Source organism: Boleophthalmus pectinirostris, unplaced genomic scaffold (genome assembly GCF_026225935.1).
Source record: "Boleophthalmus pectinirostris isolate CB_2022bp ecotype Guang Dong unplaced genomic scaffold, ASM2622593v1 HiC_scaffold_16, whole genome shotgun sequence".
Taxonomy (NCBI): Eukaryota; Metazoa; Chordata; class Actinopteri; order Gobiiformes; family Gobiidae; genus Boleophthalmus; species Boleophthalmus pectinirostris.
Genome location: NW_026571095.1, coordinates 35,720,107 through 35,734,368, shown reverse-complemented (window position 1 = coordinate 35,734,368; position 14,262 = coordinate 35,720,107). Strand labels below are relative to the sequence as shown.

Below are 14,262 nucleotides of genomic sequence, written 5' to 3'. Positions count from 1 at the left end.
TTCAGTCCATATGCAGAGCAAAAGTCCGGCATTGCAGTTACGTAAGTCATGTAAACGTTATCCATTTTTTCCATTCTTCATTTAAACACAAATTCGAAAACTGAAAAAACGAATCCTTATCTGTTTTTTCATTTTGGTTTTAGAGACAAATAATGAAGAAAACAGTTGTTTTTTCATTTTCTTTTTTTTGGTTTTATATTGAAAAACGAATGAACGAATGACACACGGATTAACATATTTTATGGCACTGACACTGAAGCAGAAGAACTCCATTAACCCTTTTCAAAATGAACCGTCACATTAAAATAAATAAAAATGAATATAAATAAAACCACTATGACACACTTCACATACAACGGACATGCAGCAACACATAAAACTGAACATAAACGGTGGAAGAAAGTTTCGCCTCTGCAAAGAAAAATGCAAAAGAACACTAACAGAGTCACAGAGGTCCACCAGGGGGCGCTCTCCTCAGATCCACCACAGACACGGAGGAATCTTCCTTCCACACTCCAAACCCAGGAAACAGAGGCTCGGTGATGGAGGAGCTGAAGGTGCGGAGGTGGAGCAGTTCTCCATCTGAGTGGACCTCATAGAAGGACAGAGATCCAGCCTCAGAGTCCAGAAACGCAGACACTCGACCAGAGGAACCGGAGGAGGAGGAGGAGAGGGTTGCTTCTTCGTTGTTGTGATAGAAATAGTAAAGTCCGTTAAAGATCCTCAGACCCCAGGACAGTTTGTTGCGTCCAAACCTACACTTCTCTCTCTCTCCTCTCCGTCTGATTCCTCTGTAACTCACTGCTATTTCAGCCCACCCGCTCCACTGCACCTCCCAGTAACAGCGCCCCCTCAGGCCAGTGCAGCTCAGGACCTGATGCCAGTCTATAAATCTGTCCTCGTGATCTGGATACGGCTGCTCCTCTCTCACGAGAGTTCGCCGTCCGTTGGTCCTCAGACAGTTTGATGCTTTCTGTGAGCTGTGTTTGGATCCAGAGAAAACTCACAGGAATCTGAGGACACAAACACATGACGTCACTTTCTGTTCTTGTGAATATAAGTTTTCTATTTAATTTATATTTTAAGATGTATCATATTTTTCAGACTATAAGGCACACTTAAAATCCTTAAACATTACGCTTTATGTATTAAAGGTTGAATGGAGGATTTTTTTTTTTTTTTTTCAATTTGTCAATGAAAGTTTAAAATACCATTACAGAGACGCAGCAGCCTTGTAATTATGATGACCAAAAAAAAAAAAAAAAAAATCTATCAACCGTGGACGTGTTGAGGCCAGATAAACATCAGCCAATAGAAAACAAGGCTCCCTCTTTATCTATTGGCTGTTCAGTTGTCAATCAAACAACTGACTCGCCGGCATGCGGGGATTATGTGGTTTATGCAGCGGTTGTTAGAGGCTTTTTTAAAATTGTAGCTTCCTCGCAATTCGCTCAAAGTTTGTTGCGATGGCGGTGGAGAATCCACGACCAGTTCGCCGCAAGAGAAAGTCCATTTTTGAGGTCGCTGAAAGAAGAAGAGAAGGGGAAAAGGAGCGAAGCCAAACTGAGGTGATTCTTGGAGATTCCTTCCAGCGATTGCACGAATGAAGCAGATGTCTAAAAACTGATGCGTCGGTCGCTGAATTATTTCTCAACAGTAATTTTGAACATGCACTGACTGTAAACAAGTGTGATTTCTAGAGTCAGGAGGCGGGAGGAGGTGTTTCTCCTGAGGGAGCTGTGGAGGAGCAAGATGGTGTCATGCATGCACATTTAAAAAAGGACTGTGGCTGTATTTCTCTTTCCTTAAAAAATCCTCCATACAACCTTTAATTCTGGTTGTGTTTACTGACCTCAAACCGATTTTATGTGGTACATGGCACTTAAAAATCTGTCAAAATGTCTTAATACGACTTTGGTAAACTACGAAGCCGCACGTTTGATTGATTGTCTGATTGATGCTATCGTAGTCAGGAGCCTCGTAGAGTAAAGGGCGAAGTATAGTTCTGCGTCAACTCAATGCACTCTGGCGCTGCCGTCTTGTCGCCGCCGTTTTTCATTAATGGATCTGTGTCGAGGTTTATGCGCCACGAAGTAATTCACCACCACAACGCTAGGACCTGGCGTTCGTGTAGACGGTTCATTTAGAAAAGGGTTTACTGGAAAATTCTCAAACAGCCATTTGGAGCATCTCCCACAGAAAAGAAAACACCCAGAGCCACAAACCCCTTTTGACGTTAAAATAAAGATAACACTGCATTTTTATTTAAATTTTTTATCTGTATGCTATGTATAAAAGACTATTGTGTTCCAATTATGACGTCAATGAAATGCTATAGTATATGAGAATATATGTCCATTCATATATACAGTCTATATGACCTGCAGACTTATAATCTCTGAGGAGATTCACATGAACCATCTCCAATGCGATAGAAGCACAGAACAGACTCACCATCTGCAGAACACTCCTCTGTCACAGAAAGAACACTCATATTCATGTCCTTTAGTCCGACAGAAGTTGACCGCATCAGCGCACAAGGAGCGAGCAGTTTTTTTCAGCACTTATAGTTTATATAAATAAGCCACGTGGTTTTAAGTTTTGTTTCTGTAAAATGTAAACAAATCTATGCAAAGCTGCATTAAACGCATTATTACTCAATGTATATTTGAGTCGTCCTCATAGGAAATAAAAATCCAAACTTAAATGATCCACCGACATTCACATTCATAATCCACATTCACCAAGACAGAGAGGCAACGCAGGGGGAATTACGCCACGATGTGACAATAGATCGTGGACGTCTGGGCTGAGGGATCAGTCTCAAGTGTCGTCCGTTTGTTTTGATTCATACCCAAAACCCAAAACATGCTACATCCAGGAAGAACAGTTGATAGTCAAGGTCAGTTAAATACAATCAGTGAACCTGCCCAGGGACGACAGGTAGAAATTGGTACTGTTGCTACAACCTGGTACAAGCATCTCTCCTGTTGAGGTTAATGTAAAAATTGTGCACTGTCCCTGTCTCATTAAATAAATAAATTTAATGCGCCTTATAATCTGGTGCACCTTGTAGTCTGAAAAATCCTGCAGTAATCTATCTGAACAACAATCATGTGTTAAGTCTCTAGACATATTTTGTATCTCAAATCAGAGTTTCATCTATAACTGTGAAGATTTAAAACCTGATAAAGCCAAAAATCAAATGGAATAAAATACAGAGACTCACACTTCCTCAGACCTGGGACCATCCACTGTTCTCCAGCAGGATCCAACCTGAAACACACAAGTCCAGTTTAGACCAGACCAGAGACCAGGATCTGGACCGACCATGGACCAGAGACCCACTGAACCAGGACCCTCACCTGAGAGACTGCAGGGGGCAGTGGGGGTCGTCCCGTAGAGCGGTCAGGAGCTCTGCTGAGGGTCCTGGATGGTTGTAGCTGAGGTCTAACTCTCTCAGGTGGGAGGAGGCGGAGCTCAGAGCTGAGGCCAGAGCAGCCCCGCCCCTTTCTGAGACCAGACATCCAGACAGCCTAAAGACACAGAATTACACTCATGTGGACACAAGGGGGCAGAGTGCATCATGGGAGCGTCTCACCTGAGAGTCTCCAGTCTGCAGGGGGCGCTCTTCAGTCCAGAACACAGCAGCTCCACTCCTGAGTCCTGGAGGTCGTTGTTAGTGAGATCCAGATGTGTGAGACTGGAGGAGCTGAGGACTGAGGCCAGAGGAGCACAGCTGTGAGGAGACAGACCACAGCCACAAAGACTGAGGACAGAGAGGGACATTAGAGACTAGAACCTCCACACAAGAGTTTAAATACAGTCTGGACTCACAGGACTTTGGTGGAGGCTCTGACCACCGGCAGCAGACCCAGGAGAGCAGTGTGTGAGCCCTGGTATTTCCTCAGATCAAACTCCTCCACATCTGAGTCTGAGGACAGTAAGAGGAAGGACAGAGCCGACAACTGAGCAGGAGAATTTAACCAGGGGAGCTCTCCCTTTCTCATGTACTCCTGTATCTTATCAACCAGACTGTGGTCGTTCAGTTCATTCAGACAGTGGAGCAGGTTCAGGCATCTCTCTGCAGACAGACCCTTTTCATTCAACTTCTCACTGATGTACTTCACTGTCTCCTGATTGGTCTGTTCACCTTCTCTCTGAGTCAGCAGACCCTGCAGCAGCCTCTGATTGGTCGGCAGAGACAGTCCCAGGAGGAAGCGCAGGAACAGATCCAGGTGTCCGTTTGGACTCTGTAAGGCCTGGTCCACAGCAGAGCGGTAGAAGGCTGCCTCAGACTTAGGACTCTTAAAGGAGTGTGATGTGTCCAGCAGGTTCTCTCCAGAGCTGTAGAAGATCTGATGGACGTGAAGAGCAGCCAGAAACTCCTGCACACTCAGATGGATGAAGCAGTAGACCTTGTCCTGGTACAGGCCTGGCTCCTCTCTAAAGACCTGTGTGAACACTCCGGAGTACACTGAGGCCGCTGCAGCGTCCAGCCCACACTCGCTCAGGTCACTCTCGTAGAAAATCAGGTTTCCTTTCTGCAGCTGCTCAAAGGCAAGTTTTCCCAGAGACTTCACCATCTCCCTGGTCTCTGGAGTCCAGTGATGGTCCTCCCCTGATCCCTGGTGATACTTGATGTTCTGGACTTTGGCCTGCACCACCAGGAAGTGGGTGTACATCCGTGTGAGAGTTCGGGGTAGCTCTGGTCTCTTTGTTTTTTCCAGAAGTTTCTGTAGAACTGTGGAGAGGATCCAGCAGAAGATCGGGATGTGGCTCATGATGTGGAGGCTGCGGATGCTCTTGATGTGGGAGATGACGACTGTGGCCTGGTCTCTGAACCTCTTCCTGAAGTACTCCTCCTTCTGATGGTCAGCAAACCCTCGCACCTCTGTCACCATGGAGACGCACTCAGCAGGGATCTGATTGGCCGCGGCGGGGCGCGTGGTTATCCAGAGGAGAGCGGAGGGAAGCAGGCTCCCCCTGATGAGGTTCACCAGCAGCACGGGCACTGAGGTGGACTCTGTGGGGTCGGTCAGGACCCGGGTTCGGCTGAAGTCCAGAGGAAGTCTGCACTCGTCCAGACCGTCAAAGATGAAGAGCACCTGGAGCTGTTGGAAGCTGCAGAGATGTTTGGATGGACTGAAGAAGTGGTGCAGCAGCTCCACCAGGCTGAACTGTGTGTCTCTGAGCACATTGAGCTCTCTGAAAGTGAACGGGAACAGCAGCTGGAGGTCCTGGTGGGCCCGGCCTTCAGCCCAGTCCAGACTGAACTTCTGAGTCAGCACTGTTTTCCCCACGCCAGCCACGCCCTTCGTCAGCACTAATCTGATTGGCTCTGGTGAATGTGGGAGGGGTTTAAAGAGCTCCTCACATGTGATGATGGTCTCTGGAGCGGGTCCGGTCTCCTGGACGCCGTCTCCACGTGTCTGACCTCATGTTCCTGGTTGACCTCTGAGGCTCCGCCCTCTGTGATGTAGAGCTCTGTGTAGATCTGGGTCAGGGGGGCGGAGTCTCCTGCTTTAGCCACGCCCTCAAACACTCGACTAAACTTCTGTTGCAGATGCCTCTTCAGTTCATCTCTACAAACTCCAGCAGGGTTTCCTGAATAAAGACACAAAGCTCAGCTCAAGCTCCTTCTGACAAAAGTAGAAGCTGGATCCAGAATACAGTCGTTATTATTTACATGTAAATATCATTTACACTTTACATATTTAAATGAATATCTACTTTTTTTTTTTTTTTTTTTGTGGATGCATCCGTGCTGCATTTCTACAATCAGTAAGATGTGTGTGCAGTGTTGAGATGCATGTGAAATAAGTTTTGTTTTATCCATAAACTCAAAATCAGTACTCTTAATACACAATAAACACATCAGAGCTCAATGTGAAAAAAGCTATAAAATCTATATCTATATCTATATCTATATATCTATACAAATACGGACAAATACAAGGAACAAAAGCATGCCACATCTTTTAATGGCAATAAAATTTTCAGACTACAGATGACTTAATTTTAGACACCCCGAAAATCAAAGTGAAATAATGATGTGGCAGGTTAGTCAATTTTGCCAAAACAATAGAGGGATGTCCTTCCAGATATGTAAGAGCATCACTGAGCTCCTGCAGACTCTGAGGAGCAACTTGTCGACAAATGATGGACCAAAAGATAATGTCCCAAACGTGTTCTATCAAGTTTAAGACAGGTGATTGTCAGGGCCATTCAGTTGTGTCAATCCCTTCATTCTCCAGTTACTGCCTACATACTCTTGCCACATGACGCTGGCAATGTCATGCATCAGGAGGAATTCAGGACCTACTGCACAAGCATAGGGTCTAAAAATGGATTCAAGGATTTCATCCCGATACCTAATGGCAGTCAAACGGGCATTTTCTGTCCAGTAGAGGTATGTGCGTCCCTCCATGGATATGCCTCCCCAGACCATCACTGAACCATGGATTTACAAATATGAAAGTAGGGAGCCATAATAAATGGCAAAAATACTCTTAAGGAATACTACTTTACGGTGTACTGTAATAGCACGTTTTTATCAATGCACTTAGTATGAAATTGTTACATTTGTGTAAACGGATGCTAAGTGGGTTGTTTTCATATGAGTTTAGTTCACATTTGTGTGCTTTTGATGATGGACCAAAATGTCACAGTCAAGTGCGCTTAAGTGTGGCTGATGATATCTTGTCAGTGAACTGAGTGTGGAAATGGACCAATAATTAACACTTAACTATGCAAATATCTAGGTGTACTTCGATTTAGTACACTTGAGTTTTATTTTTTTTTATTACTTTGGTACTTTTTATTGTTATTACATTCAAAAGTAGTAATTTTACTGTGACGTCAAGTCTGGTGTGGTCTGTTCCACAGATGAACAGTAACAGTTCTTACTGTATTGCAGGCGCTGGGCCAGCTGCTCCTGGTCCATCCTCCTCAGGAAGTCCAGGGTGATGTTCAGAACCTCTCTGCTGCTCTGCTCCTCCTCCTCACTCTCAGAGCATTCTGGGTAATCTGAGGCCAGGAGCCTGTGGAGCCTCTGCAGCTGCTCTTTGACAAAAGTCATGACGTCCTCCTCCAGACGCTGGAACAGAACAATAAGAGAAGAGTTTTAGTCAAAGACAGCACCTGAGGAGCACCTAGAGAACCCCACACATGCTGCGCTCGTGGGGTACTCACCCTGAATATGGCGTCCAGCTGCTCCTTTGGGCCTGGCTCCCTGTCAAACAATAAACTCATCATCATTTATTTATTCCAGACTCATGGTCCATAAAAGAACAGAATAAGACAGAGACAAGAGTAAAACAGGGTTATAAAAGACAGATCAGTGTTTCCATAAAGAGCAGTGTTACTGCACAGAACTAAACCTGACACTCACCAGCATCACCACCACAGAGTTCACAGACTCATTTAGGCCACAGATGGATTTATACACCAGGTTTGTCATGAGAACCTGAAAAGTTCACATGAGCCTGACAGAACAGGAGACTGGAACTACTGACCCTGGACTTTTTCAGCAGCATTCTGAGGACATCATTAGAAGATACTTTGAGCTTTTGCAGTGTGTCCTTGTGATATTTGCACCACAGTGGGGCTGGACACAAGGATGTACAGGAGGTTCACACACAGAGACAGTGCTGTTGGTGAAATATGTTAGTAAGATTATTAAATGTACTTTCAATTTAAGAGTAAAAAGAAATCAGTAATTGGCTGTGACATGAATCTTTACAGCAGCTGTTCCCAAACACCAGCATGGACTGGGACAGGGCCAAAATCGTAGGAACAGAGGAGCACAAGTAGAAAAGGTTGTTACGAGAAACTAAAACTAACTAAAATTGATGCGGGAAACACTGAACATCAACGGAAACAAGGGAGCATTTACCTTTGCTCACACTTGAGCCTCACTTCTCCGAAGACCACTGCACGACGGCAGGCGTGGTCAGTCTGATAGATCTGCCAGGTCTGTCAAATAAACCCACCCTGGGGGACTTGCCACAGCAGTCAGCTGACACCTCTGAAGAAGGCAGAAATCCTGCCGCCCAAGGTGTCAGGTGTAAATAAGCAATAGCAATAGTCATATGTCTCACTGAGATTAAAACACACGGCCACTGTTTGAACTGATGAAGAATGAGCAGCAGATGTGCTATTCCGAGAGCATGTCCACATCTCTTACCTCTGGTCTTCACGAGGATCTTCTCTAAATTTAGGAAGGAAGTCTTTGGAGTGGTCACTTTTCAGAGACACAGAGCTGGGAGCAGGTTCAGGTCTGGGTTTAGACCCGGGGTCAGGTCCAGGTGGGTCCATGTTGTAGGAGCTGGAATCAAAAGAAGAGTCCATTTGAACAGAACATACAGAGATGTCTATTGTTTAGAAGTTCTGTTCTCCAGATGTGGAGTTTCAGAGCCGCAAAGGACAAGCTCTGATGGTTAGGAGGACTCCATCAGATCTACTCACACTCTTTACACTAGTGCTCTGAGACGTGAGTGGTATGTAGCTTTAATCACCAGGACAAAATGAGAGGATGTTGTTTGTTCTCCTGCTTTAGGATCAGACGATGAGACTGAGACTCACAGTACAGAGGACATCCACTGGCACAGTGTGGTGCAGTTTGGATTATCAACTGGAAACTTGTTCCTAACTAATCTTTGGAGTATGGAACATATTTATATTCAAAGGTTTCATAAGGAATGTTATGTGACAGGCCTGAAGTCTTCTCCAACCACAAGCTCCGTCTGTTTATCAGTGTGAAAAGACCTGTTCAAATGTCTCACCTCTGATCTTCAGGACGAGCTTCACTAAATAAAGGAGGAAGGTTTCTGGACTCATCACTTTTCACAGACACAGAGCTGGGAGCAGGTTTAGATCTGAGTTTAGACCCGGGGCCAGGTCCAGGTGGGTCCATGTTGTAGCTGCTGGAATCAGAAGAAGAGTCAATTTGAACAGAACATACAGAGATGTCTCCTGATTAGAAGTTCTGTTCTCTAGATGTGGAGTTTCAGAGCCGCAAAGGACAAGCTCTGATGGTCAGGAGAACTACACCAAAACTATTCACACTCTTTACACTAGTGCTCTGGGATGTGAGTGGCATGTAGCTGAGATAGACATTTAGATTGTGGAGAGATTTCTCTCAATCTGTCTTGTGTAAATGATGGTGATTTCTACCTGAAACCCAGACCAGTCATGAACATGTGTAAAGGTTCATCAGGCACAACTGTCTCCTCCTTCAGGAAGCCTTTTGTCATCATCAACTGTGTGTTCATTTAGCACCAGCCTCTGAAACCAAAGTCACTCTGCATTGATATGTATGTCACTTGTGTTTCTGTATAAATACTCAGAGCTCAAATGCACTGGAGAGATACTGGGGCAGATACTGGGGCAGAGACTGGGGCAGAGACTGGGGCAGAGACTGGGGCAGAGACTGGGGCAGAGACTGGGGCAGAGACTGGGGAGAGACTGGGGAGAGACTTGGAAGATGGGGCAAGGTGTGGTTGGGACATACTGCTGGAGGAGAGGCTGTTGGGCTTTAGCCAGAACAGGCCTAGGCCCTGTCCATATCTGCTGTAACAAGAATAAACCTTGGTCTGTATTCCAAAAACTCATCGGGCTTCGCAAATGGATTTATTATTTATCTTCAAGAGATATATAATTTTTGCCACAACATAGCAAGTCACCAGGACAAATCCTCAGAGGATGTCCTGTTGACTAAAGCTCTCCTGCTTTTAAATCAGATACTGAGACTCAGTACAGAGAACATCCACTGGCACAGTATGGTGGAGTTTGGATTATCAACTGGAAACTTGTTCCTAACTCATCTTTGGAGTATGTAACATATTTATATTCAAAGGTTTCATAAGGAATGTTATGTGACAGGCCTGAAGTCTTCTCCAACCACAAGTTTACACTGACTGAGGATTAGCTGGTGATATTTGGACAGTTTGGCACAATCATATCTTGATTTCATTAACTGTACTTAATGAACATTTCAGAAAGCAAGTATTTAGGTTTGATATTTCCAGATAAAAAGACAAGTAGCTTTAGTGTATTCTCAGCGCTCGTCCACAGGGGGCAGTGTAGAGCCAGTGCAGCTCATGTGTTCTGCAGTAGTTTAACCTCATGTCTCACCTCTGATCTTCAGGACGAGCTTCACTAAATAAAGGAGGAAGGTTTCTGGACTCATCACTTTTCACAGACACAGAGCTGGGAGCAGGTTTAGATCTGAGTTTAGACCCGGGTCCAGGTCCAGGTGGGTCCATGTCATAGCTGCTGGAATCAGAAGAAGAGTCCATTTGAACAGAACATACAGAGATGTCTCCTCTTTAGAAGTTCTGTTCTCCAGATGTGGAGTTATGTGAAATGTGTCTCTGCTCTGCACCCAGAGGTCTGATGGGTCTGTGTCTCCCTCTGCTGGACACATGACAACATCACACTTCACTGGGTGTGGCCTTGTTTCAAATGTTCTTCTCTCTCAATAGTGTGAGTTTGGACCAGATCATGATTAAACCTGGAACATACAGATCAAAACAGAACTAAACTGACACTAAATCAAATAATTTCTAAGCAAATTTAACCTGATCTACAGCAGGACCCAAAAGAATAGCCACACAACTATACTTTTACTTGTGTACAAATACTCTTTCCTCTGCTGTTAGTGTAGTTTAAGATTAGATCAGGTTCAAATCAGGACCGATCAAAACAGAACTAAAGTAGGAATAAAGAAACACTTGGTCTGAAAACAACCATGTATAAAATAGGTCATCAGCACTAGGCCCCAAACACCACTAGGACTAAAGTCAGACTAAACTCGGTCCAAGGCAGAACTACTCAGCTCTGAACTGAAGCAAGAGCAAAGTCTACATCACTGTTTCAGTATTTTACATGTTAATAATTAGAAATACTCACTGCTTCACCGCGGTCTCAAACAGACCTCAACAGCACGTCTCAAACATTTTCAGTTTCAGTTGTGTGACGTAAGTGGTCCCTCCCTCTCACTGACAGAGACACTGAGCTCCAGCAGAGGGCGCCACTCTGCAGGTCTCTGAGGCAGCACACAGATAAATGTTTGAACAGTTTTATTGAAGAGAATTAACAGATCCTAATGATTTGTATTTTCCTCCTTTACCAAAACTGTATGATCTTATATGTAAAATCGACACGTTGCACATTGTGGATTGTATAGATTATTTTTTATATTTATTTTTGTTGCGCTTGTTAGATTATTTTGACTCTTCGGACATGCTTGAATCAGGCAAAGATACGTTTTGTCTTCTTTGTGTCTTTATTTTAACATATGCAACATAAAAAATAACAGCAGCAAGATCCCGCGTTTTTATCCAACAAGACAACGGAAGTGAACTAAAAAAAAAAACAAAAACATTCACAGTACAAAATAAAGTGCATAATAAAGTTAGAATAAAATAATATGAGAACACAAATCTAACAATTTTCATAAATATAAATAATAATAAATAAACTACATTTACTAAAAGCTAAATATGTATCTATGGAGAATAATTGTTTACTTCTTTTGGCAGATAATTCCTTATAGAAAATAAAAGTCTCCCCAAACCTGCTTCTTGTCTTCAAAAATAAATATCAATAACCAGTGTTGGGACAGTTACTTTTAAAATGTAATCCCCTACAGATTACAGATTACACACACCAAAATGTAGTTTGTAACGTAATCCATTAAATTACTTAAAGTGAGTAATGTAATCTGATTACTTTGGATTACTTGATTTGCTGTAGAGAAGCAAAGATGAGGAAATCTTCAAATAAGAAGTTTTGTCTGATAAAAGAAAATAAAAAGACTTTAGACGTTACTGAACCAAATTAAAAATATTATTGATAGAAGACGAGGAAACACGTCCACACAGCAGGATTTAGTCTTGTCTTAGACCTAGTTTAGACCTGGTTTTAGACCTGGTTTAGACCTGGTTTTAGCCCTGGTTTGGACCTGGTTTTAGACTTGGTTTTAGACCTGGTTTTAGACCTGGTGGTTTAGACCTGGTTTAGACCTGGTTTTAGACCTGGTTTTAGTCCTGGTTTAGTCCTGGTTTTAGACCTGGTTTGGACCTGGTTTTGGACCTGGTTTTAGTCCTGGTTTAGTCCTGGTTTTAGATCTGGTTTTAGACCTGGTTTTAGACCTAGTTTAGACCTGGTTTAGACCCGGTTTAGACCTGGTTTTAGCCCTGGTTTGGACCTGGTTTTAGTCCTGGTTTAGTCCTGGTTTTAGACCTGGTTTGGACCTGGTTTTAGTCCTGGTTTAGTGTCTGGCAATGAGTGGAATTACAGAAAAAATGTCCAAAATGTGAAAACAGGAAAATACTTCTGTGTAATCCATTAATTTTAACAAAGTAACTGTAATCCAATTACCACTCACTGAAACAGTAACTGTAACTGAATACAGTTACTCATAATTTGTACTCTGATTACATAACTCCGGTACATGTAATCTGTTACTCCACAACACTGTCAATAACCTTCTCCAGGTGACTTACACCTGTGATAAACCTAAGTTAACTTCCCATATTACACAAAATTGACTCTGAGCTTTTAGCCACGTTATAATGTTGTACCTCCTCAAAAACAGACCTGGAGTTTTGTGTTGTTTTGTTGTTTTGTTTTGCCGTGAAATCCTTATCAGGTTAATAATTAGAGGGATACTACAGTAAAATAATGAGGCACGTTTATTTGTTTAGAGCAGGTCGTAAACAAATGAATTCAAAGTGCTTTACATAATAAGAAATACATTATTGAAATAAACTGAACTGAACAATAATGTGAAACATATGTAAACCTAACTAGTGTTCATGAAGTTACTCAAGTTGTAAACGCAGTCATTTCGCTTGTCAGTGTCCGTTTGTCCCATGATTTTTAAATAGGGCCTAAGTCTTTTTGCTTGGAAAGTACAGGGCTGTAAAAAAAAGGGACATTTCCGTAACACCACGTGCTCTAACAGAATGTCTGATATCTCCTCTCTCTGTAAAAGTCCATATCCGGTGCCTTTGTGGTTTTCACACAGCGGCTCCTGTTCGACTTCAGTCACAAGCTGCATTCCAACGCGCTGATGTCACTGTGGAATTAAACGTAACTTCACTGTTTATAACATTTACACATAATACTCAGTGAACTGTCAAATTAGACGTTTTACTAAGAGAGATCAATGGAGATGAAGATCAGTGAGTGTGTTTACATGCGCTCGAGTGTTTGGTTGTGATCAGGTTTTTTGAGTATCCAGGTTTTGTGAATATCCATGTAGATGCAGTTTCCTGATTTCAGTATCCTGGATGAGGTAGTATCCCGGGTATGAGTAACCAGGAGACTCTCACTGGTTTTTTCAGAGAGTATCTAGAATACTTGGGATGGGCATGATTAGTTGATTAATCGATAATTGATCATTAAGAATTTCATTGATTATGTTCATTTTAATCGACAAACCGAATGTATGTTTGTGTGTGTCGTGACCAAACAGGTGTGTACATGTGTCTCTGCATCAGAAGGAGCGAGACACAAACAGTGGGTCAGTCTGTAACGAACTGAAGCACAAATGTGGATTTAACCAGGATTTGTACAAGAAATTCCACACTTTCCGTTGCGTTGGGACAAGTGTGAGTCCATGTGCACAGTGTATAAAGCAGCACATATGTTTCTGTGTCCAGTGGGAAAAGGTTTTTCCAGGTGAGAGTCGCTGAATGTGGATGACGAGGCCCCGCCCCCCTCCCCCCGTACGCTGTCCTGGTTTTGACAAACACAAATCTGGTCACACTAACCTGTATTCACCTGAGTCATGTCTTTTAATCCAACACAAGTTGAATCACATCAGCGACACAAGAGCTGGAGTTTATACAAATTAGCGATGCAGTTTTAAGTTTTGTTTCTGTGAGAGTTGTGCAAAACTGAATTAAACACATTATAATGTCAAACAGCTGATGTGGCTCTAGAATCGTTATGTTTATATGTCGTAAAGTTGAGTTTATTTATGCAGATTAGTGCAGATGATCATATTAATATAAAAACGTTAATGATGAATCGATAATCGATCGTTAATTCTTCCGACGATCGATTAAGAAAATTTCATCAAATGCCCATCCCTATAGGACACTGTGGCCTGTAGACGCAGTATCCTGATTTTTCACCATGGGAGCCGTACTGAGCATGTGCCAACTCAAGAAACAAATAATGTACGAGCAGTTACTTTCCCAAAACTGTTCTACTGTTTAATACAACCACATTTTAACCCCAGGGTCA

General features: G+C 43.0%; 1 protein-coding gene across 1 annotated transcript; it reads right to left on the bottom strand.

Annotated features, from left to right (window-relative positions):
• Positions 1-223: 223 nt before the first annotated feature.
• Positions 224-10,992, bottom strand: LOC110172788 (NLR family CARD domain-containing protein 3-like). Its single transcript, XM_055151672.1, is given in 12 exon segments — positions 224-1,013; positions 3,230-3,276; positions 3,366-3,536; positions 3,602-3,769; positions 3,838-5,393; positions 5,396-5,607; positions 6,910-7,099; positions 7,195-7,234; positions 8,189-8,329; positions 8,787-8,927; positions 10,138-10,516; positions 10,915-10,992. Coding segments are annotated over 11 exon segments (2,889 nt in total). The 5' UTR covers positions 10,302-10,516; positions 10,915-10,992; the 3' UTR covers positions 224-954.
• Positions 10,993-14,262: the final 3,270 nt, after the last annotated feature.